At 37.0% G+C, this 27774-nt stretch overlaps 1 protein-coding gene across 1 annotated transcript in view; it reads left to right on the top strand.

The window, feature by feature from the left end:
- Window positions 1-25925, top strand: part of TRMT1L (tRNA methyltransferase 1 like) — a 37728-nt gene extending 11803 nt beyond the window's left edge. The window contains exons 5-15 of the mRNA XM_039256615.1: window positions 264-393; window positions 2467-2590; window positions 3064-3143; window positions 6647-6896; window positions 7301-7513; window positions 8951-9141; window positions 19300-19378; window positions 22110-22273; window positions 22726-22785; window positions 24446-24572; window positions 24678-25925. Of these exons, the coding sequence (XP_039112546.1) occupies window positions 264-393; window positions 2467-2590; window positions 3064-3143; window positions 6647-6896; window positions 7301-7513; window positions 8951-9141; window positions 19300-19378; window positions 22110-22273; window positions 22726-22785; window positions 24446-24572; window positions 24678-24930 (1671 nt within the window). The 3' untranslated portion in view covers window positions 24931-25925. The remainder of the gene's footprint in view (window positions 1-263; window positions 394-2466; window positions 2591-3063; window positions 3144-6646; window positions 6897-7300; window positions 7514-8950; window positions 9142-19299; window positions 19379-22109; window positions 22274-22725; window positions 22786-24445; window positions 24573-24677) is intronic.
- The last annotated feature ends 1849 nt before the right edge of the window (window positions 25926-27774 follow it).

A 27774-nucleotide genomic window follows, 5' to 3' on the forward strand; every position in this document is an offset into this window, starting at 1 on the left:
ATAAGGTACAGTTATTTGCTGATTAGAATGAATGCGCAAAACAAATTAAATTAGTGGTCTATTATAAAGTAAGTAAAAATCGTATGTAAATACAGATAACGAAGTAAAGATCCCTTCAAAGTCCATGGCAGTATTAATACTATCTTCTATACGATTAAACCCAAGACATGCTAACAGACTTAAATTTGCAGTCTTAAATAGACTTCTATTTCATTGTCTTAGTAACTTACCTGTACATTTAAATTAAATACTCTGTTTAATAGATATCCAGTAAAATGGGCGCCCATTATCATTGTATCATTTGTTCAGCAACAATCACCAGAAGGACCGATATGCTGGGACATGTTAGGCGACATATGAATAAAGGAGAGACGAAATCCAGGTATATCGCTGGTAAGTTGAGCAATATATTAATAACTAAATTCGTAATCGACTGAGCCACTCAGGCGCCCCATTAATAACTAAATTCTTAAATAATGGTACAGTTATTATTTTCAGACATCAGTTAGATAAAATATACTGACTTCACCAAATCATTTAGTTGACTACTAATCCATGAGTTCAGGTTTCATTTTCTTTCTGGGAGGCTCCTAATAGCATTTAACTGACTGATGCCAAAGTAAGTAAAGTATCTTAATGAAAGATGATACATAACTGTGTGTTATACTTATTGTTGAAAAACACTGGAAAAAGGAAATAGAGTTTATATATAAAGATCATTTGTTGTCCTGAAGTGGTATCAGGTTATTAATAGCTTATTATTACTGAGGCAGCCCTTCTCAAGAATTAAGATTAACACATCATGCCCTATGTCATCCATTGTATGTAATGAATTCATTTCTCTCATATATCTAGAATGGTCCTATGTACCTTTTAAGAATTGAAAAAAATAGTTTTCTATAGAGCTCTGGTTTGAGAAAGACTGATCGTGTGAAATATGTCACATGCCACATTGGTAGGTGTAGGATATATAATGCAACACGAGGAAAGGTTACTCTGATTTGGCGTTGTAAAAGAAGCAATATGGGGGTGGCTGGGTGGCTCAGTTGAGCATCTGTCTCTTGATTTTGGCTTAGGTCATAATCCCAGGGTTGTGGGATTGAGCCCTGCCGTGGGCTCTGTGCTGAGCATGGAGCCTGCTTAAGTTTCTCTCTTCCTCCCCACTCTGCTCTCTCCACTGCTAGAACTCGCGGTCCTAAAAAAAAAAAAAAAAAAAAAAGAAAAGAAAAGAAAGAAGGAAGGAAGGAAAACGATATGGTTGCCATGGAGTTAACATTCTGATTATAATATTATCAAGAAAACCAAACAAAGAATCTGAATTATTTTTCCTCATACATGATATATATGTCTCATTTCTTAAATATTTAAAATACACACACACAAATATATCAGTACTTCATTTGGGTTTATAGCTAAATGATTCTAATGTGTATTAAATGTAGAATCTTTTTTTTCCTGTTACTTTATACCCATTTGAATGTAATTTATGATTTAAAATTGTAATTATAAGAAAGCCCCTTCTAGGCCGCCTGGGTGGCTCAGTTGGTTAAGCATCCGACTTCGGCTCGGGTCATGATCTCACGGTTAGCAGGTTCGAGCCCCATGTTGGGCTCTGTGCTGACAGCTAGCTCAGAGCCTGGAGCCTGTCTTCGGATTTTGTAATTCCCTCTCTCTCTGATCCTCCACTGCTCACACTGTCTTTATCTCTCTCTCAAAAATAAGTAAAAAACATTTTTAAAAAAATTAAAGAAAAAAAAGAAAGCCTTCTGAAGGGGTGCCTGGGTGGCTCAGTTGGTTAAAGTGACTTCAGCTCAGGCCATGATCTCACAGTTCATGGGTTTGAGTCCCGCATCTGGCTCTGTGCTGACAGCTCAGAGCCTGGAGCTTGTTTCAGATTCTGTGTCTCCCTCTCTGCCCCTCCCCTGCTCGCGCTCTGTGTGTATCTCTGTCTCTCTCAAAAAGAAATAAACGTTTAAAAAAATAAGTGTTCTGAAATCTAGCATGCTCAGGAAGTATAGTGATTTTTAGTCATCCATGATAACTAATGGAATGAAACTGTACAGAGATACTAATTTTATAAGTTATACCACAGTATGATATGTTTAACAGCCAATGTATGTACATGCAGCATAGTGTTTGATGAATAATAAAGGCATTTTAGAATTTTTATAAAGGTTTTATGTTAGGTTGATTGTTCTTAACTGGATTTCATAATACAGATGTATTGATGTTCTAGGTAGATAAGATTTTAAATTTAATTGACCAAATGCGTAACTGAATGCTACTCTTTCCTAGAGACAGTACTGAACAGATCAGCTTTGATCAGTTTTTCTGTTTGATATCTGACCAATTGATTACATTAACAAAGTATTGTAAAGAAAAGTTACTTTTTAATGTATATTGTTTTTAGATATTTAGAATTATTTTGTATTTCACTGGAAATCTTTTTTTGTCTTTTCACCGTAGCTTCAGCAGCTAAACCACCTAATGAAATTTTGAAAGAGGCAGACACAGATGTACAAGTTTGTCCTAACTATTCTATACCTCAAAAAACAGATTCCTATTTTAATCCCAAAATGAAACTAAATCGGTAAGATGAGTTGAAAAAAGGGTTATGGGATATTTGAAATGATTACAAATGTGACCTCCTTTTTATGTTCTAATATACTGAAATTTAAGACTGTGTCCGGAATGAAAATCATTTATTTTATTAGTATTTCCTCAGAATGATTGTTTTCTTTTTTCCTACTAAACTAATTTCTTTCTCAGTAAAATAGGCCTGGCTTTATATAATTACTGAACAGGTTGGTGCTTTTGTGGGCAAGTTTTATTTATGAAACTATTACTCATGATGAATGCTTGTTTATAGAACCCAATTAGATTATAGTTTAATTTGAAACATGTTTAGTTCTTGTACTACTAGGTAAGAAATATGTTACTACATCTTCTTTCAAAATAGTTTATATAGTAAATAGGAACCCCAATTCTCAGTATTCTTAAAATCTAGAGTGATGTAGCCATGATGCCATAAGATTATTTCTGATTATTATACTTTTTTTCTAGGCAGCTAATATTCTGTACATTGGCTGCTTTGGCCAAGGAACGAAAACCTTTGGAATGTCTAGATGCCTTTGGAGCCACTGGTAAGTTATAAAGCTTTTCTTGGATTCGCCACTTTATTTTTTTTTTTATTTATTTTTATTTTTATTATTATTTTTTTTTTACAAATAGTTTATTGTCAAATTAGTTTCTACATAACACTCAGTGCTCATCCCCAAAGTGCCCTCCTCCATGCCCATCCCCTCCTCCCCCCCACATCCATCAGTCCTCAGTTTTTGTCAGCATTCAAGAGTCTCTCATGGTTTGCCTTGGATTCGCCACTTTAATTATCAGATTTATACAGTATCTTTTCTTGGAAAATTTACATGGATATTATTTCTAGCAGAATTTTTTAATAAAAATTAAAGACCCCAGGTAAATATTTTTATTGTGGAAAAGTTCCAATATGTACAAAAGTAGGAAGTATAATAAATGAAACAAACTGAGGACTGATGGGTGTCGGGGGGGAGGGGGGAGATGTGCATGGAGGAGGGCACTTGTGGGGATGAGCACTGGGTGTTATATGGAAACCAACTTGACAATAAACTATTTGTAAAAAAAACCAAAAAAACCCAAAACAACAACAAAAAAGAAAGTATAGTAAATGAATTCTTGTATATCTGTCACTCACTTCAAAAATTATCAACTTAAGCTTCTTGTATATCTCATGCACTTTCCCTCATTCCTCCTTCCACCAGCCTTCCTCCCCATTACTTTGAAACAGATCACAAACACATCATTTTATCTGTAAATATTTCAGTTGGACCTCTAAAAGATAAGGATGTTACAACAATAAAACCATGATACCATTATCACACCTAAAAAATTTAAGAATAATTCTTTCGATATCATCAAATGTTTAGATATGCCTGATTATCTCACAGTTTTTAAAACAATCAAGTAGGAATTCAGATGAAGACAATGCATTTTTTCATTGCTTGAGATTCTAAGTCTCTTTTTGCTCTGTATTCATTTCTATCATTTTGTTTGTATGTGTGATAATTATTTATTGACATACAGCTTGTCTATATGTCTATCGTCTTTTCCAGAGTCTAGATTTTTGCTGATGGTATCTTCATAGTTCATAAAACCTGTTTCTTTATCTAGTATCTCTGTACGTTGGTAGTTGGATCTTCAGGTTTGAGCAGATTCAGATAGGATTTTTTTTTTTTTTTTTTTCCAAGAATACTTGTTTACTGCAGCCAGGAAGTATTTGATGTTTGGTTGTCTCTCTTTTTTTTGTGATATGATAAACTACCTAGTCATTAGGCAGTAGGGAAGGTGAAATTTTAAAGACTGAAACATTTTCCTAAAAGAACCTAACAGTGAAGAAAAGATCATGGAAGAGTGGAAAGTTTCTAAGAAGCCACGTGTACCTAATCCAAGTCTTTGTTCTTAAAGGATATTGGGAAGCTTGTAATAAATGGATGAAAGTGTGAGTTAGCTCTCCTTTTCATTTCCTCTTCGCAGGGAAAAGTAGTGGTTAAAAGGAATTTAATATCTTGCATAATCTGATCCCAACCTACGTTTCTGAATTTAGTTTCCAGCATCTTCCCTTATATCTTCCCTTTTGTCTTTTTCCTTTTTTTTTTTTACATTTTGTCTATTTCACTCATTCCCTCATCCACATCCCTTCTGGCAACTACCAATTTGTTCTCTGTATTTAAGAGTCTATTGTTTTGTCTCTTTTTTCCCCCTTTGTTTGTTTTGTTTCTTAAATTCTGCATATGAGTGAAATCCTGGTATTTATCTTTTCCTATTCCACTTAGCATTATACTCTCTGGGTCCATCTGTGTTGTTGGTAGATGGCAATATCTCACTCTTTTTCATGGCTGAAAGATATTCCATTGTGCATATACCCCATCTCCTTTATTCTATCAGTGGATACTTGGGTTGCTTTTATATCTTAACTATTGTAAATAATGCCACAATAAACAGGGATGCATGCGTATATTTTTTTGAATGTGTTTACATTTTCTTTGGGTAAATAGTCAGTAGTGGAATTACTGGCTCATACGGTAATTCTATTACTTTTTTTAAGAATCTCCGTACTGTTTCCCACAGTGACTGCAGCAGTTTACATTCCTACCAACAGTACATGAGCGCTTCTTTTTCTCTGCATCCTCACCAACACTTATCTTGATTTTTTTGACTCTAGCCATTCTTAACAGGTGTAAGGGTGATAGTTCGTTTTTATTTGCATTTTACTCATGGTTAGTGATGTTGAGCACGTTTTCATATGTCTCTTGGCCATTTGTCTTCTTTGGACTCTTGACCACCTTCACCCAATTCCTCCACCCTCTATCCCCCACTCTGGCAACCACAAATCTGATCTCTGTTTCTGAGTTTGGTGTTTTTAGATTCCACATGTAAGTGAAATCATACAGTGTTTGTTTTTTTCTCTCTGACTTATTACACTTAACATAGTGCTCCCACAGTCCATCCATGATGTCACTAATGGCAGAATTTCCTTTTTTTTTATGGCTGAATAGTATTTTATTGTGAGTGGTGTGTGTGTGTGTGTGTGTGTGTGTGTGTATCACATTTTCTTTATCCATCAATGGACACAGGTTGTTTCCATGTCTTGGCTATTGTAAATAAAGCTGAAATGAACTATTCCTTTTTCACCTGAAATCATTAAAGCTAATGTCTGAGGAAGATCTTTGCAGTCCTTTCCTTTAATGTTCCTTTGTAAATTTAAGTCAGTTCAGAGCAGTCAGTCTGCATGCTTCCCCATTCTAAAATGTGAATATTAGAACTTATTTTACAAGATTGTTAGGAGAATATGAAAATTTTTGTAAAGACCATGGTGCATAGTAGCTGTTAAATATTTACATTTATGAAGGCGCATGTATGGAGAAGCTGGTCAATACTTTTAGTACATGGGGGTTTTCTAATCCACAGTGGCTGGGCCTGTGTCACCCTCTCCCACTTTGTAATGAATGTCCCTGCTGCCTCCAATCCAGTAGGAATAGAGAACCTATAAGAAGAGCTTTCTTGGTCTGAATTCTTGATCTTTTGCTAAGATACACAAAAGTTGTTCTCTTCAATTCACAGTGATGCTGTTGCGCAGTGTTTGAAAAATATTGGTCCAGTAAAGTTGTTTCCCTATTTTGGTGCATTAGGTAAACTTTAGCAGTAGGAGGAGTTCCAGCTTCCCATCAACCAAGCAGAGTAACTGCACGCTTATTCACATTGTATATTGGCTTTCTTTGTAAGATTTAGTTTGAAAAAAAGCATTCCATTTTAAGAAATTTTAAAAAAGAAAACCTATTCCCCAGAATAAAGAACAAACAAAAATTCTATTTGAATCGGGGTTATAGAAAAGTTTTGGAAGAGTTTTTATTGGAAATCCGTCAGACATGTTTTTTGTGTGGTAACTTTTCTTCAGAGGCTTTGCAGTGAGCAAGTAGAAAAAGTTATGTATGATAATAAGATTTTTAAACAATTTGTTTTTGTTTTTATAAAAGAACATATACTTTATATGCTGTTTTTATTCTTTAATCACTACAATTTAAAATTAATTTTCCTTCAAATTCTTCCTAAGGGATAATGGGATTACAATGGGCAAAACATCTCGGAAATGCAGTTAAGGTTACAATTAATGACTTGAATGAGAACTCTGTGACACTGATTCAGGAAAATTGCCATTTAAACAAGTTGAAAGTGGTGGTAGACAGTAAGGAAAAGGAAGAGAGTGATGATATTCTTGAAGAAGGAGAAGAAAAGCTTGGTAACATTAAGGTGACCAAAATGGATGCCAATGTACTGATGCATTTGAGATCCTTTGATTTCATGTAAGTGAAAAAACTTTGCTGTGTCACTTTCAAAACTGGCCTGGATTTTTTGGGGAGTTTGAGGGGTTAAACATTAAGACGGTTATTGTTTATTTGAGTTAATACAGTTTTTTGCCTTTGGCCTAAGGAAAGCAGTAAGAACATTTTCTAGTATGTGAAATAAAATTCCTAAGCATGACAGTTTTCCTCTAAACCTGATAGATTTTTATATGTCTAACATATCATATGAGCATTTTCTTATATAACTTAAAAACAGGATTCTGTATTTAAGATAGATTTGTACTTTTGAATCCATAGAATTTTATCATTAGGCATAATGACAATGGTAGCATTTTGATTATGAGTATGATTTTAAAAATATATTTGTATTCTTTCTAATTCTCTCTAATTCTTTCTAATTTTAGACACCTAGACCCTTTTGGAACATCAGTGAACTATCTAGATTCTGCATTCAGAAATATAAGAAACCTTGGCATAGTGTCTGTGACTTCTACAGATATCAGCTCTTTATATGCTAAGGCACAACATGTTGCCCGGCGTCACTACGGCTGTAATATTGTCCGAACTGAATATTACAAGGAACTGGCAGCCAGAATTGTTGTAGCTGCCGTGGCAAGGTACCACAATGACAACGCGCCTCGTATGTTTGGGGGTGTGATAGAGCTACTATTGCTAACAGTGCGAAGGGTACAAATTCTGCACTCATGTCTGATCTTGCTTTGCTTGGTAATCTTATGTCGTATCTGTTATAATTTGATTTAAAAGCTTTGTGTCTATAATAGTTTACTCTCCAATTAAAAATTTTACTAAAATTAGTAATAAAGAAGAGATAAAAATTAAAGTTAACTTCAAATCAGTTATTTTAACCATGTAGGGTCAGTGGGGGATACCACCATGAAAAGAAAAAGCAAAAATAAATTTTAGAAATTATGGCTTATGTACTTGATTCTGCAAAATGATCATACCTACAAAGCAAAAAGTTCTGTCTTTCATCAGGATTTTTAAACAAAGCAAGGAAGACTTCTTTGAGCACCCATTTTATTCAGAAAATTGTGCTAGAAGAAGAATATAACAATATAATCTAAATCGACACTGAGAGCATAGGTGATACAGGATTGGCCAGCTCATTCACTAGCCTCAACACTAGTTTCACAGCAGTTAGATTGAAATTCCTACCTCAGCATAATAATTATTAAACTTCATAGACCGTTGGGGTTATTCCCTATTAACTGAACACTCTAATATTCAGTTTGTATACCTACCAAGGACCTAGTAGTGTGTATACTTAAAAATGTTTATAATGTAACATCAACAAATTGAAATTAATACACATGAACTAAATTTAATTTAGTTCCCATATAATTACATAGGGAAAACTAAGTACATAAATGATGTATCGGTTAGAATTTGACCCAAAAGTCTAAAATTAACAGTGTCAAAAACTGTGCCTATTCATTTTTTACTGAACATTCAGCATCTGGTATACTGTCCTGCATGTAATCAGTACTCAGTAATCAAACTGTTTAGAAGCAGCTTTTAAAGAAAAAAATAGATAAAAAGAAAGAAGGGTGGTGGTGATGACAAGAAACAAAGTGACACTGAAAATCAGAGAATGTAGTCATTTTTTAATGCTGATTTTTGGGCGAGCGTGAGCAGGGGAGGGACGGAGGATCCTAAATGGGCTCTGCGCTGACAGCAGAGAGCCCGGTGTGGGACTCAAACTCACGAATGGTGAGATGATGACCTGAGCTAAAGTCAGACGCTTAACAGACTGAGCCACCCAGGCGCCCCAAGAATATAGTCTGTTGAAAGGATACCATAATGGAAAATGTCTAGTTGCTGAAGAGTCTGTCAAGCATCCTTTATTTCCTGTGTTTCAATTTGTGTAACAGTTACGGTAATGATCTTTTAAAAAGACTGCTACTAAGAATTGAATTTTCCTTATTTTCCCATAACCCATCCGTAGTCTACTGTCCAGGTTAATATTGTCAACATAAAAATGCCAAACAAAGAAACACAATAAACCCCCAGAATAACTTAGAAATTTTTTGCAGAGCTGCCGCCCGATGTAACAAAGGCATTGAAGTACTGTTTGCAGTGGCTTTGGAACATTTTGTGTTGGTTGTTGTGAGAGTTTTGAGGGGGCCTACTTCTGCAGATGAAACGGCCAAGAAGATTCAGTACCTGATCCATTGTCAGTGGTGTGAAGAGAGAATTTTTCAGAAGGATGGTAATATGGTAGAAGGTAAATTCAAGCTTCTCTTGACTGTATACCGTGTTTATGTATAAGCCTCCAATGAATAAGTCTTTTATCACATCCCTAACTACACATGTTGTTGTCCTTTGATTTTAAAGATTACAGTGCTAACTTTATTTCCTATACTGGATTTCCTTTCATCAACAGACAAGACATGCGTGTGAGTTTATTAAAGTTATTTACTCATGCTGTATTCAGTATGCTCTCTAGCCTTGCCCTCTGTTGAAACATCTAGAAATAACTTAGATTCCACTGTCACTAATTTTAGGAACATAAGTCAGATTACCTCTTTGTCTAGGGTGTTTCAAATCATTAATTTAATTTTATAAAAAATAATTATGTTTCTGGCTGAATATAAAAACCATCAGTTATAAATTTCATTCAGTAAACATTTACTGAGCCTCTACTATATGCCAGGCATGGGGATCAAAGAAAAAGATGAGGCTTTTGTTGTTTCTGCTTTGCTTTTCTGGGGCATAGAAACAGTTGCCCATTATTTTCTATTAGAGTCTTCGTGTGTTTTAGTATGGATTTTTAAGAATTCCTTAGATATTAGAGTTTAACCCCTGCGACAGGCATTGCAAATATTTTTTCTCATTTTATTACTTGTGTTGGCATCTAGTTTTTAGTGTTATTTTGATTGCATTAAAGAGGATAGATACCATTGTGCTTTTCAAGGTTCCTAATAACCTAGTATGCTTTTCATTTGTGCAAGTATTTTTGCTGCAGGGATAATTGATAGTGAGACTGGAAGCCATCCCATCATTGTTTCTTTAGTTCTTTAGTCTCTGTGGTGCTTTATGATTCAAGCATGAGATACCTATTGTTTATCATGTCAAGAAAGTGTCCTTTGTTTCCAATTTTATTGTATTAAAAAAAATTTTTTTTAAATGTTTTATTTATTTCTGAGAGAGAGAGGGAGAGAGAGCGAGACAGCGTGAGCAGGAGAGGGTCAGAAAGAGAGAGACACACAGAATCTGAAGCAGGCCCCTGGCTCTGAGCTGTCAGCACAGAGCCCGACATGGGGATCAAACCCACGAACCGTGAGATCATGACCTGAGCCAAAGTCGGACGCCCAACCGACTGAGCCACCCAGATGCCCCTCCAATTTTATTGTATTTTAGCAAGATGTTGAATTTTGGCACGTATGTCAGCATCTGTGGAGATAATTATGTGGTATTTCTCCTTAGGTCTACTGATTTGAGTAATTGTAATAAAATTTCCCAATATTGCACGATTCTGACTTTCTGAAATAAACTACTCTGCCAGGAAGTATTTTTCTCTAGATGGATTTTCTTTGCAGGGCACCTGGGCGGCTCAGAGCGTTGGGCTCTGCACTGACAGCAGGGAACCTGCTGCAGGTTCACAGTCTCCCTAGCTCGCTGCCCCTCCCCCGCTCGCACTCTCTTAAAAGTGAATATATAAACAAAAAAGATGGATTCTATTTGCTAATTTTTTTAAAGTTTATTTATTTTGAGAGAGAGAGTGAGAGACAGCAGGGGACGGACAGAAAGAGAGGGAGAGAGAGAGAGAGAGAGAGAGAAAGAGAGAGAGAATAGCAAGCAGGCTCCATGCTATCAGTGCAGAACTCTGTGTAGGGCTAGAACTCACAAACTGTGAGATCATGACCTGAGCTGAGATCAAGAGTTGGATGCTTAACCGACTGAGCTACCCAGGGGCCCCAATTTGCTAATTTAAAAAAAATTTTTTTTAATATTCATAAATGAGATGGTGTATAGTTTTCCTTTTTAGTGTAATTTTGGTTGGGTTTTAGAATTTGGAACTTTGCCCTGTTTTTCAGTGGTTGGGAACAGTTTTAGCTGTTGCTTTTCGAAATTATTTACATAGAGTTGAGCCAAGTAGTATTCATTGGTTCTTTTTAATTTTCTTGGTTTCTGTGGTTATATTCTCATTTAAAAAATTTTTAATACTTGTCCTTTCTGCCTTTTCTCTTGGCTACATTAGATAACCAGTATCTAGATAAACCAGTTATCTATGCTAGTATTCATTTTTTCTCTTTTAAAAACATTTTTTTAATGCTTGTTTTTGAGAGAGAGACAGAATGTGAGGGGATAAGGAGAAGAGAGAGAGGGAGATACAGAATCTGAGGCAGGCTCCAGGCTCTGAGCTGTTAGCAAAGAGCTCGACATGGGGCTTTAGCTCACAAGATCATGACCTGAGCCGAAGTCAGGCGCTCAACTGACTGAACCACCCAAACGCCCCTCTTTTATTATTTTTTTTAATGTTTATTTTTGAGAAAGAGAGAGAGACAGAGCGTGAGAGGGGGGAGGCAGAGAGAAGGAGAGACAGAATCCAAAGCACGTTCCAGGCTCTGAGCTCTCAGCACAGACGCGCGGCTCGAACTCACAAACTGTGAGATCATGACCTGATCCGAAGTCTGACACATAACTGACTGAGCCACCCAGGCACTCCCCCCTTTTTTTTTTTTTAATTTAAATATTTTTAATGTTTATTTATTTTATAAGGAAAGTGAGAGCGTGAGTTGGGGAGGGCAGAAAGAGAGGGAGACACAGAATCTGAAGCAGGCTTTAGGCTCTGAGAGATCACCACAGAGCCCAGTGTGGGGCTCAAGCTCACAAAGTGTGAGATCATGACCTGAGCTGAAGTTGGACGCTTAAGTGAGCCGCCCCGGTGCCCCAAGGGTCTTGTTGTTGTTGTTGTTTTTTAAGTTTATTTATTTGTTTTGAGAGAGATGAAGAGAGTGCAATCATGGGAGGGGCAGCGATAGAGGGAGAGAGAGAATCCCATGCGGACTCTATGCTATCAGCATGGAGCCCGATGCAGGGCTTGGTCTCACGAACTGAGTGGTCATGACCTGAGCTGAAATCAAGAGCCACTGACTAAGCCACCCATTTAAAGTGCTGCTCCTTTCAGCACTTTAAATATGTCATGCCACTCTCTTCTGGTTTGCAGAGCTTCTGCTGAAAAACCCACTGATAGGTTTATGGGGTTTCCTTTGTATGCACTTTCTTCTTTGCTCTTGCTGCTTTAAAAATCCTCTTTATCACTACTTTTTGCCATTGAAATTATTGTGTGTATTAGTGTGGACCTCCTTGGATTGATTTTGTGCCACCTGGATCTGGATATCTGTCTTCTTTTCCCAGATTAGGGAGTTTTCCACTGTTTTTTCTTCAAATAAATTTTCTGCCCCTTTTTCTCCTCTTCTTATGCAATCCCTGTAATGTAAATGCTGTTGTGATTGATGGAGTTGCTAAGTTCCCTAAGTGTGTTCTCATTTTGCAATATTATTTTTCTCTCATCAGTTGGGCTAGATTACTTTCTATTACTGTTTTCCAGGTCGCTAATTTGTGCCTTTGCTTACTCTAGCCATCTAGTGTATATTTTATTTCCACTTATTATGTTCTTCTTATCTGATTGGTTCTTTTTTTATCTCTCTGTTAAGGGTCTCACTGATGTCCTTCACAGTTTTTTCAAGACTAGTGATTATGATCATTATTTTTAATTCTCTGTCAAGTATGTTACTTTTATCTGTTTGTGTAAATCTCCTGCTGTGGTTTTATTCTTTTCTTTGATTTGGGACATATTCCTCTGTCTCCTCATTTTGTCTAACTCTATGTGTGTTTCTGTGTTAGAAAAGTCAGCTAGATTTCCTGCTCTTGGAAGTAATGGCCTTATGAGGAAGAGGTCCTATAGTGCCCTGCAGTGTAATGCCTCCTTCATGGAGCCTGGTGCTTCAGGGTTGTCTTCTGTGTGTGTTGCACACCCTGCTCTTATGTCACGGCTGCGTTTTCCTTCGGTCTAATTGTCCACAGAGACTCTATTTGCCTGTTATGGGCAATGTTTGATCCCCAGCCAGGTTGGGGTGTGCAGTTTTAACAAGGTGCATGGTAGTGTGCTTGCAAAATGAGACCTGTAGGGACCCAGGGTTGTATGGGTGGGGTACACAATTTTAACAGGTTACATGAGGCTTCCAAAAGGCCTGTGCAGCCACTGCCACTGAGACTGAGGCCCCACAAAACATATGGGTTGGGTGACCTGGTATTGGCAAGGTTTGTACAGGTCTTCTAGGGGAGGGTATCTGCAGCCTGGGACTCAGACAGGCCCGGCTGGAGGGGTCATGGTGTGGTGTAAGCAAGTCAGGTAGTGAATGTTACTGGTTTCCACATAGCCATGTGTTCATGCTGGGGGGTGGGGCAGGAGATGGTGCCTGACAGCTCTTTGTCCCTGGAGAAGTCCCTTATACAAAGTGAGTCCCTTATCATGATCCAAAATGAGTAAACTGCTCTCTCTCTCCCCCATGTCCCAGGCATTTTCAAATTGCTGCTTCTACACTGAATCTCCATGGGTTTTTTTGTCATGCTGTCTTTAAAGGCAGGGACTCCACTTCCTGTTGCCCTGCAGGCTCCCCCAGAACCAAGCCCATTATTGAAATTCCAGGCTTTAAGTCCTGCTGGTTGTAAGAACTCATGAAATCCAGCCTCTCACTTTCAAAGCCAGACGTATGGGTATGTGTCTTCCCTGAGCTTCCAGGTGTAGTCATGTGTTCCTCTCCCCTCCGCGGATGGCGACGCTGTCTGTTTTGCTCCCCACTGCACTTCTGCTCTTCCTACCCTCTTCAGTGTGGCCTCTTCTCTACCTTTAGTTGTGGAGCTTGTTCTTCTAGGCTTCAGGTCATTTTCTGGGTTATTTGTGATGTGTGTGTTACCTAGTTGTAGCCATGGGATGAAGTAAGCTTAACATCTCTCTTACTCCATCTTCCCAGCACTGGGAAATTTTTTTCTCTTTTAAACGTTTATTTAGTTATCTTTGACAGGGAGAGAGAGAGAGAGAGAGAGAGAGAGGGAGAGCACATATGCTCGTGAGCAGGGGAGGGGTAGGAGAGAATCCCAAACAGGCTCCATGCTGTTAGTGCAGAGCCTGGCGCAGGGCTTGATCCCATGAACTGTGAGATCATGACCTGAGCCGAAATCAAGAGTCGGACACTTAACTGACTGAGCCACCCAGGTGACTCTTTTCTTTTTTCTTTTCTTTCCTTCTTTCCTTTTCAGAGGTGAGATCCTTCCTTTTGAACTTACATTTTTTTCCAGTTTTATTCAGATATAATTAACAAAATCTGTGTAACTTTAAGGTATACAATGTGTATCAATGATTTCATATATGTATACAGTGAACTGATTACCACAATAAGATCAGTTAACACTTGCACCACCTCACAGTTACCTTTGTGTGTGTGTGTGTGTGTGTGTGTGTGTGTGTGTATGACATGAACATTTAAGGTCTACTCTCTTAGCAAATTTCAGTCATATAGTATAGCATTGTTAATTACAGTCATCACATTGTACGCTATTAAATCCCCAGAACTTCTTCATCTTTATAAATGAGAGTTTGTAGCCTCTTAATAACATCTCTTCATTTCCCTTACCCCCAGGTCTTTTTTTTTTTTTTTTTTTTAATGTTTTATTTATTTCTAGGAAAGAGAGAGAGACAGTGTGAGCAGGGGAGGGTCAGAGAGAGAGGGAGTCACAGACTGAAACAGGCTCCAGGCTCTGAGCTGGCAGTCAGCACAGAGCCCGACGCGGGGCTCGAACCCACGAACCGCGAGATCATGACCTAAGCGAAAGTCGGACGCCTAACCGACTAAGCCACCCAGGCGCCCCAGCCTTACCCCCAGGTCTTGGCAAACACCAATCTACTCTTTTCTAGAGTTTAACTTTTTTAGATATCACATATAAATGAGATCATAAAGTTCTTTCTTTCTCTGATTTCATTTAGCATCATATCCTTAAGATTCATTCATGTCACAAATTGCAGGATTTTACTCTTTTGTGTCTGAATAATATTCTATTATATATGTATCACATTTTCTTTTTTTTAATTTTTCTTTTTTGAATATAGTTGGCATACAATGCTGTATCAGCTTCAGGTGTACAACTTGGTGACTTGACAAATTTATACATTATGTCACAAGTATAGCTCCCGTCTGTTCCAGTGCATCACCATCACAGTATCACTGATTGTATTCGTTATGCTGTACTTTTTATTCCTGTGACTTATTCACTCCATAACTGAAGGCCTGGAGGCCTGTATTGCCCTCCGCCCTTCACACATTTTGCCAAACCTCCTATCCCCTCCCCTCCAGCAACCATCTGATTTTCTCTGCATTTGTAGGTCTGACTCTGCTTTTTGTTTGTTTATTTATTTCTGGGGCTTTTTTGAGTGGAATCATATGGTATTTGTCTTTCTCAGTCTGGCTTCTTTCACTTGGCAGAACACCCTCTAGGCCCATCCAGGTTATCTCAAATGCTCCAGTGTTGTCCTCTTTTATGCCTGTGTAATGTTCCATTATGTATAGAGATATGGAGACATATATCCACATATATATACACCACATTTTCCTTATCCACTTATCTATCGATGGATACTTTGGCTGGCTATTTTCCATAATTTAGCTGTTGTAAATACTGTAGTAAACAGAGATGCGTATATCCTTTCAAATTAGTGATTTTGTACTCTTTAGGTAAGTACCTCGTAGTGGAATTATTGGAACCTATGGTATTTCTACTTTTAATTTTGGGAGGAACTTCTATACTGTTTCCCAGACTGACTATACTAATTTACATTCCCACCAACCATACATAGGTTCCTGTTTTTCCATATCTTGGTCAACACTTATTTCTTATCTTTATGATTTTAACCATTCTGACAGGTGTGAGGTTGTATCTCATTATGGTTTTGATTTCTGTTTCCCTGATGGTTAGTGATGTTGAACATCTTTTCACGTGTCTGTTGGCCACTTGTATATCCTCTTTGGAAAAATGTCTTCAGGTCTTCTGCCCATTTTATATTCAACTTGTTTTTTTGGTGTTGAGTTGTGTAAGTTCTGTCTGTATTTTGGATATTAACCCTTTATTGGATATATTGTTTATAAATATCTTCTCCAATTCAGTAGGCTGAATTTTTGTTTTGTTGGTTGTTTCCTTTGGTATGCAAAAGCTTTTTATTTTGATACAGTCCGAATAGTTTATTTTTGCTTTTGTTTTTCTCACCCCAGGAGACATATCTAGAAAACTGTTGCTACAGCCAGTGTCATAGAAATTACTGCCTGTGCTCTCTTTCAGGAAGAGAGATGGTTTCAGGTCTCACATTTAAGTCTTTAATCCATTTTGTGTTTATTTTTGTGTGTGGTGTAAGAAGGTGGTTCAGTTTCATTCTTTTATATACAGATGTCAAGTTTTTCCAGCACCATTTTTTTTTTTTTAATTTCTGAGAGAGAAAGAGACAGCATGAGCAGGGGTCACAGAGAGAGGGAGATACAGAATCGGAAACAGGCTCCAGGCTCTGAGCTAGCTGTCAGCACAGAGCCCGACGCGGGGCTCGAACCCACAAACCGTGAGATCATGACTTTATTGTATATTCTTGCCTCCTTTGTCATAGATTAACCATGTAATTGTGAGTTTATTTCTGGGCTATTTTGTTTCATTGATCTATGTATCTATTTTTTGCTATTTTTTTCTTGATAATTTTTTTCTCAAATTCTCTCTTCTCTCCTCCAGGAAATCATTTTAGCTATATAGTGGATCTTTTAGATTGATCCTCTAATTTTTTAAACAAGTCTACTATTCATTTCTTTGGCATTTAGTTCTACTTTATAGATATCCCTGATTGTTATTTTCCAACTCTCCTTTTTAAATATGGGTCATATTTTGTCTTTTTTTAAGCTACTTCGTATTTTCTTATTATTTCTTTTTTAATAGTGTCCTGTTCTTGTTTCACAGATACAAAAGCTAATCTGCCCTAATAATATTGGTTATAGTTGAATATATTTTATATTTAGGGAAGGATAGATTTTTTAGTTTAGTTTTGTATTATTGTTGGTGTTATTTTGTTTTAGCTCTTCTGTTTCCTGTTTTTCTCTATTGTAATTTGGTTCTCTGTCATGGTAGGTCTCAAATGTCTGATGGTCTTTGGTTGTCCTCACTGAAAGTTGTTTGGAAACACTGGAATCAGGGCTTATATACTGATGGATTTTACTATGAGAAGGTACCGGTTTGCCTTGTCACTAGGGGATCCCTCAAATGACAATGAATGTATTAGGTCTTCTCTCTTGGATTGGTAATTTTTTCTAGGAAAATCTTTGAATCTTCCACTCGCCTTCTAGGAGCCATGTGGGGGGAACAAGACTTGGTAGATCTTACCCTCCTTTTCTTATATCTCCTTATGCTCAACTGTGACTGATGCCCCTGGTTCCAGATCCTCAGTGGTTCAGCCTTACCCAGGATTGACTTCATCTTTTAGAACGAGGAAGCACAGAGCCCGATTGTCGGTATTAGAGAAGGAAATCCAGGGGTCTTAATTGAACTGATTAAAAAATTTTTAGCCAGACCTCTTTTTTGCAGTACCCCGAATACCCATCTTTTGAGATGATCAGTACGTTCAATTTTCAGGTCTTTCTGGAGTCCCACACTAGTGGGCTTGCTGTTTTGTTGGTAGCCTGTCTGCCTATTTCACGCTTAGGCTTTAGCATCCTCTGACCTGCTAAATCAGTTATACCCTGGTGTACCTTATTTCCACTTCTAAAATTTTATTGACCTCTCTCATCATCATCTGTTACCTCCTCTCCCATTTTATTTATCCTTGAGTTTGATTTTTATTCCTTTGTCCTTATTTTAATAATGCTTTGAGATCACAGAGAGAAAGTACATGTTCAATCCACTGCATTTAAATAGAAATCTCCAAATATTTTTTTTGATTCCTCGTCTAGAATTGTCCTCACAACCTATATACTAATGACACAGGCATACTAGTTTTCTTTCTTCCTTTATCCCTTCATTTTTTTTGCTACTAGTAACTTGAAATGATAGCCCTGACCTATCAAAGACAGAATTTACTATTGCTGACCTAGCATTTAGAAATCCTAGGTAAGGGGCTTGGGAAAAGACATAGGTTGGTATGATAGAGTATTTTGTAAATGCATCAAGAAACAAACTAATAAAAATTCATGTGTGTGCTGCTGCCTGCCTGTGGTAAGTGGGTGTAACTGACAGAAATGTAAATATAAATTATCTTAATTTGGATAATACTTCCTATAGGTTTTATAATTTAGTTATTTAATGGTCCCAGGGAAGACTTCTTGAATATATTCATGTAATGTTGGAACATAGTTCTCAACAAATCTAATGTTGATGATAAGGCTTAGAGTTAAATTTTAATACTGAAAAGTAGGTCTAATAAAAATAGTGAGGGAAGCCTGCAAGTAAATCTAAAATAAGATCTCACATCTGCACATTATGGCATTTAATTCATTGAATAACAGTGATATTAGATAGCAATGGGCTATAGACTTATGGCCCTACCACTGAAATTCTGAGTTCTGATTATCTAGAAATGATTGATCAGATCAGGCCATTTCTAAGAAAGTGAATGATAACCTAGGAATGTCCTGTGGAAAGTTAGCTGGAGAGAGTCTGATTTAAAATGACGATTTTGGGGCTTAAGTGAACTGAATAGTCCATAGTAGAATATTGCCCCATTTTTGGAAACAAAGAATAATGCTAGTACTTCCCCAATTTCTTTGTGATTATATCAGGTCTCACATTGTTCTTTAAACTGAATTAAGATTCTTCTAACCTATATTTGGGGGACTGAATATGAATCAAGCCTAAGGAGTAATTTGTTTTCTTCGGAACTGCAGGAGAAGTAAATGAGAAATGCCTTTGTTTTGATGGGATGTTTGTTACATTTATTAAAAGTCATCAACCTTTTCACATAGTGTGTAAATTTTATTGCATGTAATTTATACCCCAGTCAGTTGATTTTAAACAGGTGTCTTGTGGACTTCTAAGGACTTTCTCCTACTTAAATTATTTCATGGAGCATAGTGACTAAAACCTAGTAGAAGTTATGCCTCTAATTAGCCATTTGACATGGATTTCTATTACCTCTCTTAAGCTTTAATTCTCTGACCTGGATAATTGAGATTTTAACAGTACCTACTTCAAAGGGTTGTAAGGATTACATTTTTTAAATGCATTTAAAATACTTAGCATAATACCTGGCACATAGTAGATCCTCATTATATAGTAGCTGCAAATTATTATTAATATAACAATTACTATTTACATTGTCATTTCTCCTTTGAGTTGTCTTTTTATAATATTTTCACAGAAAACCCATATAGACAGCTGCCCTGTAACTGTCACGGAAGCATGCCTGGAAAGACAGCAATAGAACTTGGACCTCTCTGGTATGTGCTTAAGCGTAAGATACAGATGGTCCGTGACTTAGGATTTTTTTAATGTATTTATTTATTTATTTTTTATTTTATTTTTTTCACTTGTGCTCTCCATGCCTGGTTTTATTTTTATTTATGTGTTTATTTTGAGAGACTGAGACAGAGAGCAAGCAGGTGAGGGGCAGAGAGAAAGGGAGACACAGGATCTGAAGCAGGCTCCAGGCTCTGAGCTGTCAGCACAGAGGCCAACGTGGGGCTTGAACCCACGAACCATGAGATCACGACCTGAGCCACCCAGGCGCCCTGACTTAGGATTTTTGGACTCTACAGTGATGCAAAAGCAATACACATCCAATAGAAAGTGTATTTTGAGTTTTGATGTTTTCCCATGCTAGCAATATGCAATATGATCTCTCCATGATGCTAGAAAGTCACAGGTCCCAGCCAGGCACGTGGTCATGAGGATCAACAACCAGTATGCTTAACAACCATTCAATTTCTTCACCTTCAATACAATCAGTAAATTATATGAAATAGTCAACTTTATTATAAAATAGACTTTGTGTTGGATTTCTTTTGCCCAACTGTTAGCTAATGTAAATGTCCAGAGAATGTTTAAGGTAGGTTAGGTTACACTATGATGTTCCGGGGGTTAGTTCTATTAAATGCATTTTCAATTTAAGGTATTTTCAACTTACAATGGATCTTTCGGGACATAATTCCATTGTAAGAATCATGTTAAGGAAGATCAGTATTCAAAATTGATTTACGTATTGATTTAATTTATGTGTGGTAAAAGAACAAATTTCAATTTAATTTTTTTTAAAGTCTAGGCAAATAATTATAGCTCTTCTAGCCCTAAGAACCTAGTGTTTTCTGCTTTCAGATTTTTCAATATCATTATTCTCAAAAGTGTGTGACACTGCTAAGAGACAGATCAAAGAGAGCCTGGCTTATCTGCAAACTAGATCAATCCATTTCTGAATAGTAAGAATGAGGCTTATTTTCAGCTGACAGTTTGTACAACTAGGATGTGATTATGAAATGATCACCATAACTTTTTTTTTAATGTTTATTTTTGAGACAGACAGAGACAGAGTAGGAGCAGAGGGGCCAGAGAGAGGGTGACACAGAATCCAAAGTAGGCTTCAGGCTCTGAACTGTCAGCACAGAACCTGACGTAGGGCTTGAACTCCCAGACCGTGAGATCGTGACCTGAAGTCAGATTCTTTGACTGAGCCACCCAGGCGCCCCCATAACTTACTATAGAAGGGTCAACTGATGGAAGAGGTCTTCAAGAAATTAGTTTCAAGTGAGAAGAGCATGAGAAAGTAAATGCTTTTTTTTTTTAGGTAAAGCTGTTTAGATGGGACTCACCTGCAAATATTTCCTCACTCAGAGCCATTGTTCATGTCTCTACTCTCATGCAGTCTCTTCCCCTTTCCCCAGATCCAGTTCATATTCTGTCCTCTTTGAAGTTTTTAGTGCTTCAACCCCAAATTTCTAAATTCCATTTATAAATCTCACATTGATCATTCTTTAGACACTTTAAAATCATAGATCTTTTCATATATATTTGCCAACCTAATAGTAATAGCTGTCATTCACTGAGGATATACTTAGGATTTTGTGTGTGCTATCTCATTAATTCCCATAATAAGTCTGTGAAAAGTTTTATCTTCTATTTTATGATGAAGAATAGGAGACTCAAGAGCAGTAATTACTCAAGATTACATGGATAGTAAGTGGTGGAGCCAGTATGAGAATTCAGGTTTATCTGACTTGGAATCTCGTATTTTGTCCATTATAGGTCATTCTCAAATGGGAAGTAGATCAGACTTACCTTGTGCCACTTTTTAACTAAATCACTATCACCTGTAATTCTCCAATACCTCCCCTGTCCCACTCCACTTTGCCATACACAGATTGGATTAAGATTTACTATTACTGACAGAACATGCATTATGAAAACTTCTCTATCACACTGTGTGCCTGTCTAGGTCCTATCTAGATTTATAGGCTTTTATAGGATAAACACTGGCTTTTATACTTTGGTGTATCTTCCACACCCATATGTACCACAGGGCTGTACTCTTATACACCTTACCTGAGTGCTCAATAAATTCTTTGTTGATTTACTGTGAGTGAAATTTCCACGGCTAATCCCACTAACGTAGGGAAATAATATGATAAAAGATGTGGGAAAATAGAAAATAATTTTAAGTTAAACCATAAATTCTTGGGATGCCTGGGTGGCTCAGTCAGTAAAGCATCTGACTTCGGCTCAGGTCATGATCTCATGGTTCATGAGTTCAAGCCCTCATCAGGCTCTGTGCTGACAACTCAGAGCCTGGAGCCTGCTTCAGATTCTGTCTCCCTCTCTCCCTCTCACCCTCCCCCCCCAAAAAAATAAATATTAAAAATAATAAACCATAAGCTTTTTAAATTTCAGCATTTACTCCATTTTATAAATTTAGTTGTGATTAAATTATGGAGGCATTCCTTTTTTTTTAAAGTTTATTTATTTTGACAGAGAACATGTGAGGTGGAGGGCAGAGAGGGAGAGAAAGGGTACTCAACATGCAGAGCCTGATGCGGGCTTGCTCACATCATAAGATCATGACCTGAGGCAAAATCAGGAGTCAAGTGCTTATTAACCAACTGAGCCACCTGGGTGCCCGGAGACTTTTATTTTTAATAGACATTTCTCAACCCAGTTCTCTATATTTTCTTTATTTTTCAGGTCAAGTTCCCTTTTCAATACTGGATTCCTGAAAAGAATGCTCTCTGAATCTCTTCATCATGGTTTAGATGACATTCAGACCCTAATAAAGACATTAATTTTTGAATCAGAATGTACTCCTCAAAGTCAGTTTTCAGCTCATACGCCTTCAACTCTCAAGCAAGGTGACTTATATTCAGGGCCTGAAATTAGTAGCAATTTTATTAAGATATATATATATATATATATTTCTAATTTTAGTAGATTAAAAGAACTAAAAGTCTGTTGTGATTTTACTTCCCTATACCTGCTTTCTAGAAAGAGAAACCATAGGTAATTCTAAGAAAAGTGTGGCCAAAAATTTTCCTAATACCCATGGAAACAATAAGCTGTACACTTATTGTTCATTATAACTGTTTTTGTCTTTTCTCTGGTGTAAAATAGGCTTTTGTAGTTTTATCCAGCTATTGACACAAGGATGGGTCTATTAGACATTCTCTTGCAGCCCGTTTTTACCACAGAATCTTCTCTATTTCATAAAAGCAGTGTGTATAGAATTTAGGAAGCTTTTATTCAAAGTTTGAATTGTTGCTTAGTTGTTCTGTAAAATATTGTTATCCCTGTGTTTTTATTTTAGAAGAATGTGGTGTGTTTATTAAAACTACAGATGATACCACAGCAGATAACACTGCGCCAGGTATGTATGTGTCCTGATATATATATATATATATATACATACACACACACACACACACACATATATATAAATTGGTATGTATTAGTGTAGAAACGCAGATAGAAGGGCAGGAAGAGATTGCTTTGGTGGCCTACTTTAAAATGCTTCTTTATCCTGTTATACTGACAACATAATTATAATAAAGCTTGTTTATCTGGCATTTGCACAGTTCAAAATTTCTATTAACATGTACTTGTTCACATCTTATCTGGTGATCCCCTTGAAAGAACTAGAAGACCTTGAAGAACCATGTGAACCAAACTAAGCTCAAATTATATTTGATACAGTTATAAAGATTCAATTTTATTCTAATTCTTTTAAACTTTCTCATCAACATATATCACAATTCCATTAAGTAGTCAGAATACCCTGTTCTCTGGCTATTAAGAATTTACTGTATGGCCTTTCATAAATGTGGCACACTTTAAAAGATGGTTGTATTAGGGATTACAAATTTGTATCCAAGGATTAAGATTTATAATGTCAGTGTCTTAATGTGTAAGGTTTTGCTTTGCTTTTTAAAAGACAGCTTAGATTCTAAATGTGTTCTGAATACTTAAAAAGAACTAGATAGTGTTAAGTCAGAGGCACAGAACAATGCCCTTTCATGTCACTAATGTTATTTCACAATTACAAAGCTAAAATATGTTCCCAATTTTCTGAAATACTACTTACCACACTGATATTTTATTACTAGCTTTTGAGAATTTAAATACTTGCCTGAGATAGAAATACATTTTTCGTGTAAGTTTAAGGCCAGGTGACTAAAGTCAGAGTAAATTTTTGTCAAAGTAAATTGAAACCATTGTTGCAATAGTTGTTCACAAGCACTGAAATTCTGAAGAGAGTTTTTGCCGTAAACTAAATTGGGTGATCTCAAGTGCCTCAGTGAAAGCCCGTACCATATTCAGTTGCTTCCTTGTGCTACGTCTCACAAGTAAAAACTTGCCGCTTTATGTTTTTGGTGGGAGGGGGAGGGGATAGACTGGTTTTGCTTTCAGTGTATATATGTGCTCAATTTTTTTGTAACTAGCCCAGGCTAACGTGACCTCTACCTACACGGGAGGACAGTCGGAGGGCCACGTCCAGCCAGCACGGGAGGATACAGTGGCCGACAGGGTTGAAATGTCAGGGACAAAGGAATAGAACTACAAGCTATGATTTTTTTTTTTAGTTGCTCAACATGTTAGTGTTGATCTTCAGAGACCAGAAAACTTCAACTTCTCTTAATATATGTGGTTTAATAACTACTAAATGCTCTTTCCAACGGTCATGTTTAGTTGGCATCTTTAACTAATTTTTTAATGTTCAAATCACCTACAATGTTTTATTCTTACTGTGCCGGGGTGAGTGGACATTCTGGTGTATCGCAGTAAGCACTGGACTTAAGAGCATTACTTTACTCCTGTTTGTTGTGTAACCTCAGCCAGGCCACCGCCTTCAGCAGAGGTGTCTTTACATTCTTTCTTTTTAGAATAAGGTAAAATTTAAGTTTTAAAAATAAAGTCTCTAAGCCAGCCGTTCTTATGTATCAATATTTAAGTCTTTCAGAGTAGAAAATGTCAGGCCAAAAAGAATCATTATTAAGGTGTTCTATCTGATTTGTGTATGTGTGTTTCAGGAAAAAGAAAAGGTAATGAAACAATCACAACTTTAGCCAAAAGGCAAAAGACTGATGTCAGTACCGAACATCCTCCCTTTTATTACAACATCCACAGACACAGCATTAAAGGAATGAATATGCCAAAGTAAGACAACCAGTGAATGGCAAAATGTGTATTTTTATATTTTAATGACATTGTGATTTACATAAAAATACAGAACCTCATTTTTGTTTCCTTTCCTTCCTGCAGGTTGAAAAAGTTCTTGTGCTATCTTTCTCAAGCAGGCTTTCGAGTAAGCCGAACTCATTTTGACCCAATGGGTGTTCGTACAGATGCACCTCTGATGCAGTTTAAATCGATCCTTTTAAAGTACAGCACTCCTACGTACACGGGAGGACAGTCGGAGGGCCACGCCCAGCCAGCATCCGAGGATACAGTGGCCGACAGGGTTGAAATGTCAGCGAATGACAAAGCAGAAGCAAGCAGTTGCAGAAGATGGTAAATGGAGAGAAGACTTACTCCAGATGTCTGTCTAGATGGCCTGATAGTTCTCTCTACCAACTGTAGTTCCTTTTCTATTCTTTTAATTCAGTGGGTAAAAATAAAAAACAGTGCTGTTTTCATTCAGAAAATTAGCAGTTTCTAACTTAGCTAGTTTGGGAGCTATGCTTTCCAGGTTTTTCTTACTGCAAAGAAAACTTAAAATTTTAATGAAAACATTTCGTACGAAGCCAAGTTTATGACTGAGATCACCCTACCATTTAGTAACTCAGAAAACTTTCACTTGCAAAGTGTTTGGAATTTTATGTACTTTATGGAATCCTTTACTGTTCTCAATCACATGTCTACTTTAGACTGATGTCTTTCTGTTTGTAGCACACAAAATGAAGCCAGAAGCCGTTTACACATTAAATTACCCTGAACAGACCAATGCTCTTTCATATCACTAATGTTACTTCACAATTACAAAGCTATGTTCCCAATTTTCAGAAATCCTACTTTTTTTTCCACATTGATCTTTTATTACTAGCTTTTGAGAATTTAAATACTTGCCTGAGATAAAAACACACTTTTCTTGTAAGTTTAAGGTCAGATGACTAAAATCAGAGTAAGATTTTGTCAAAGTAAATTGAGACAATTGTTCTAATTGTTGTTCACAAGCGCTGAAATTCTGAAGAGGAGAGTTTTTGCTGTAAATTAAATTGGGTGATCTCAAGTGCCTCAATTAATGCACGTACAATATTCATTTGCTTGTTTGTGCTACCTCTCAGAAGTAAAACCTCCACCTTATAAACTTATGAAGTGAAGTTTTTGGGGGGGATGGAGGGAACGGCAGATAGATTTGCTTGGTTTTTGGTATGTGTATGTGCTCATTTTTTTGTATAAGTAGCCCAGGCTAACATGACTATGAAAATTAGTAGAAACTCCATTAATAAATATTGTTCTTGCTTCATTTGAATGTAAAAGTTTGGATAAAAGGATTTGTTACAAAGTTTAGATTTTTGTCTCAAGGACTTAATCCATATTTATACCATGAAGTATTTCTTAGAGGAAGCAACTTTTTACCCAAGCAGAAAGCCTGGGTAATGGAGAAGTTATAACTGAAAAGTTTTAAAATACACTATGTAAGAAAAAAAGCACACCCATGACATATATAAAGATCCAGGGAGTGAGATCAACAAAGTATATTCACAGAAATAAAAATAATCTCTTTGTGTTATTACAGCATAGTCCTAGAAGGATGTGTTTTCTCCCATTAATATAATCATATTTAAAATAAACAGGTGACCTGCAAGTGAGTTACCAGAATGGCCAAAAAACCCCTGTAATTCTTGCCAGTTAAAATTATTACAGATGAGCACAGAAAAAAATAAAAATTATTACTTTTTTTGTTGATAGACTTAAAACTTACTATAAATCCAGAAGGCAAACCAGCACTTGGACCATTATCAGTCTCAAATTCTGCCAGATACTTATCAGCATGACATATTTTGACCAGTGATAAAGTTGAGCCCAAATTTTATATGGAAACATAGAAATTACTATTATTTAAAAACTTACATTGTGTTTTAATTTCACATACACAGGAAGATTTTCAAAGAAAGGTATGGTGGGAAGTAGGAACTCCATTAAGGTAATGTATCAACCTAAAAAGGAAATACTTTTAAAATTCCAAATAATGCTACATTAGCACCTTGTCCCCATTAACTGTGGTAGTTTGGGGCCTGCAGATGTTGAGTGTATTGTAAAATAATATCAGTTGAATTCCTCCATTAAATTTTGACTAAGACAGGAAACCAGTTTTTACTCTACCATCAGGAAGCCAGTGTGTTGACTCTGCTAGTCGCTTTTGTCGCTCCCCTAACCATACACTCGAGAAGGGAGTGTATGGAAGGAAGGAAGGAAGAAATGGAGTTGGGAGCCAACGTGGTGGATTTGGGTTAAAACCCCATTTATCACCCGAGTTCATTATCAGACTCCACTCTGAATAAATGCGTGATGTTCTGGTTTCCAGAAATTAGAACTTAAGACCAGTTCAGTAATCCCAAAAGGTCTAGGAATTTCTTTCCTCAGTGCGTGACTGCTCTGGCAAATGGCCCAGGTTACTTTGGAGGAGGCTAAGAGGAAGATACATATTACATCCTTGTGATGTTTTGGCAGGGTCCTTTCGCAGAGCACTCGGAGAGTATGAATTAAATCAGGACTGGAAATTGCTAAGGTATCATGTAACTATAGTGGCTCAAGTCAGACCTGCAGTTTTGAGTTACAGAAATCAAGGAGGACCACTCTGGCCCTTTGGATCACAGGACGAATTAGCCAAGGCCCAAAACAGTCCGTATGTGGGACTATACTCCTCAGCCTGTTGGCCCTGCTGCCTGTTACAGTAACTGTAGCCATGTCCACCTTTCTGGTCTAGCAGTTCAGGAACTAGGTTTCTGACACTTTGCTCCCTGGACAGTGTTCAGCGAATAATCATCTTCCACAGGCATCCCTGGCCAATCGACATACCGCTCACGGATGCTCTGCTCACCACTGTATTTCCCAAGCCTCCGTAGACAGAGCTGACCAGGCTCTCATGAGATGGATAGTGAGACAGTGGGTGAGCAGATCACATATATTACGTCCTCTCCAACATTCCCCCTTTTAAATCTTTGATTTCCTTTTCTCTACATTGTATCACAGCATTTCTAGCATCTCACCTCCAGTTTAGATGGACCAGTCCTGAGTTTTTCTTTCAATCAAGGAAACAGAACCACATCCCACTGTTAAGCTGACAAACTGAGCCAGAATTTCGGGTACAAGTGTACCCATATCAGTAATTTAACCCAATTTAGAATTACATGCC

The sequence above is a fragment of the Hyaena hyaena genome, unplaced genomic scaffold (genome assembly GCF_003009895.1).
Source record: "Hyaena hyaena isolate Hyena2069 unplaced genomic scaffold, ASM300989v1 scaffold_580, whole genome shotgun sequence".
NCBI lineage: Eukaryota > Metazoa > Chordata > Mammalia > Carnivora > Hyaenidae > Hyaena > Hyaena hyaena.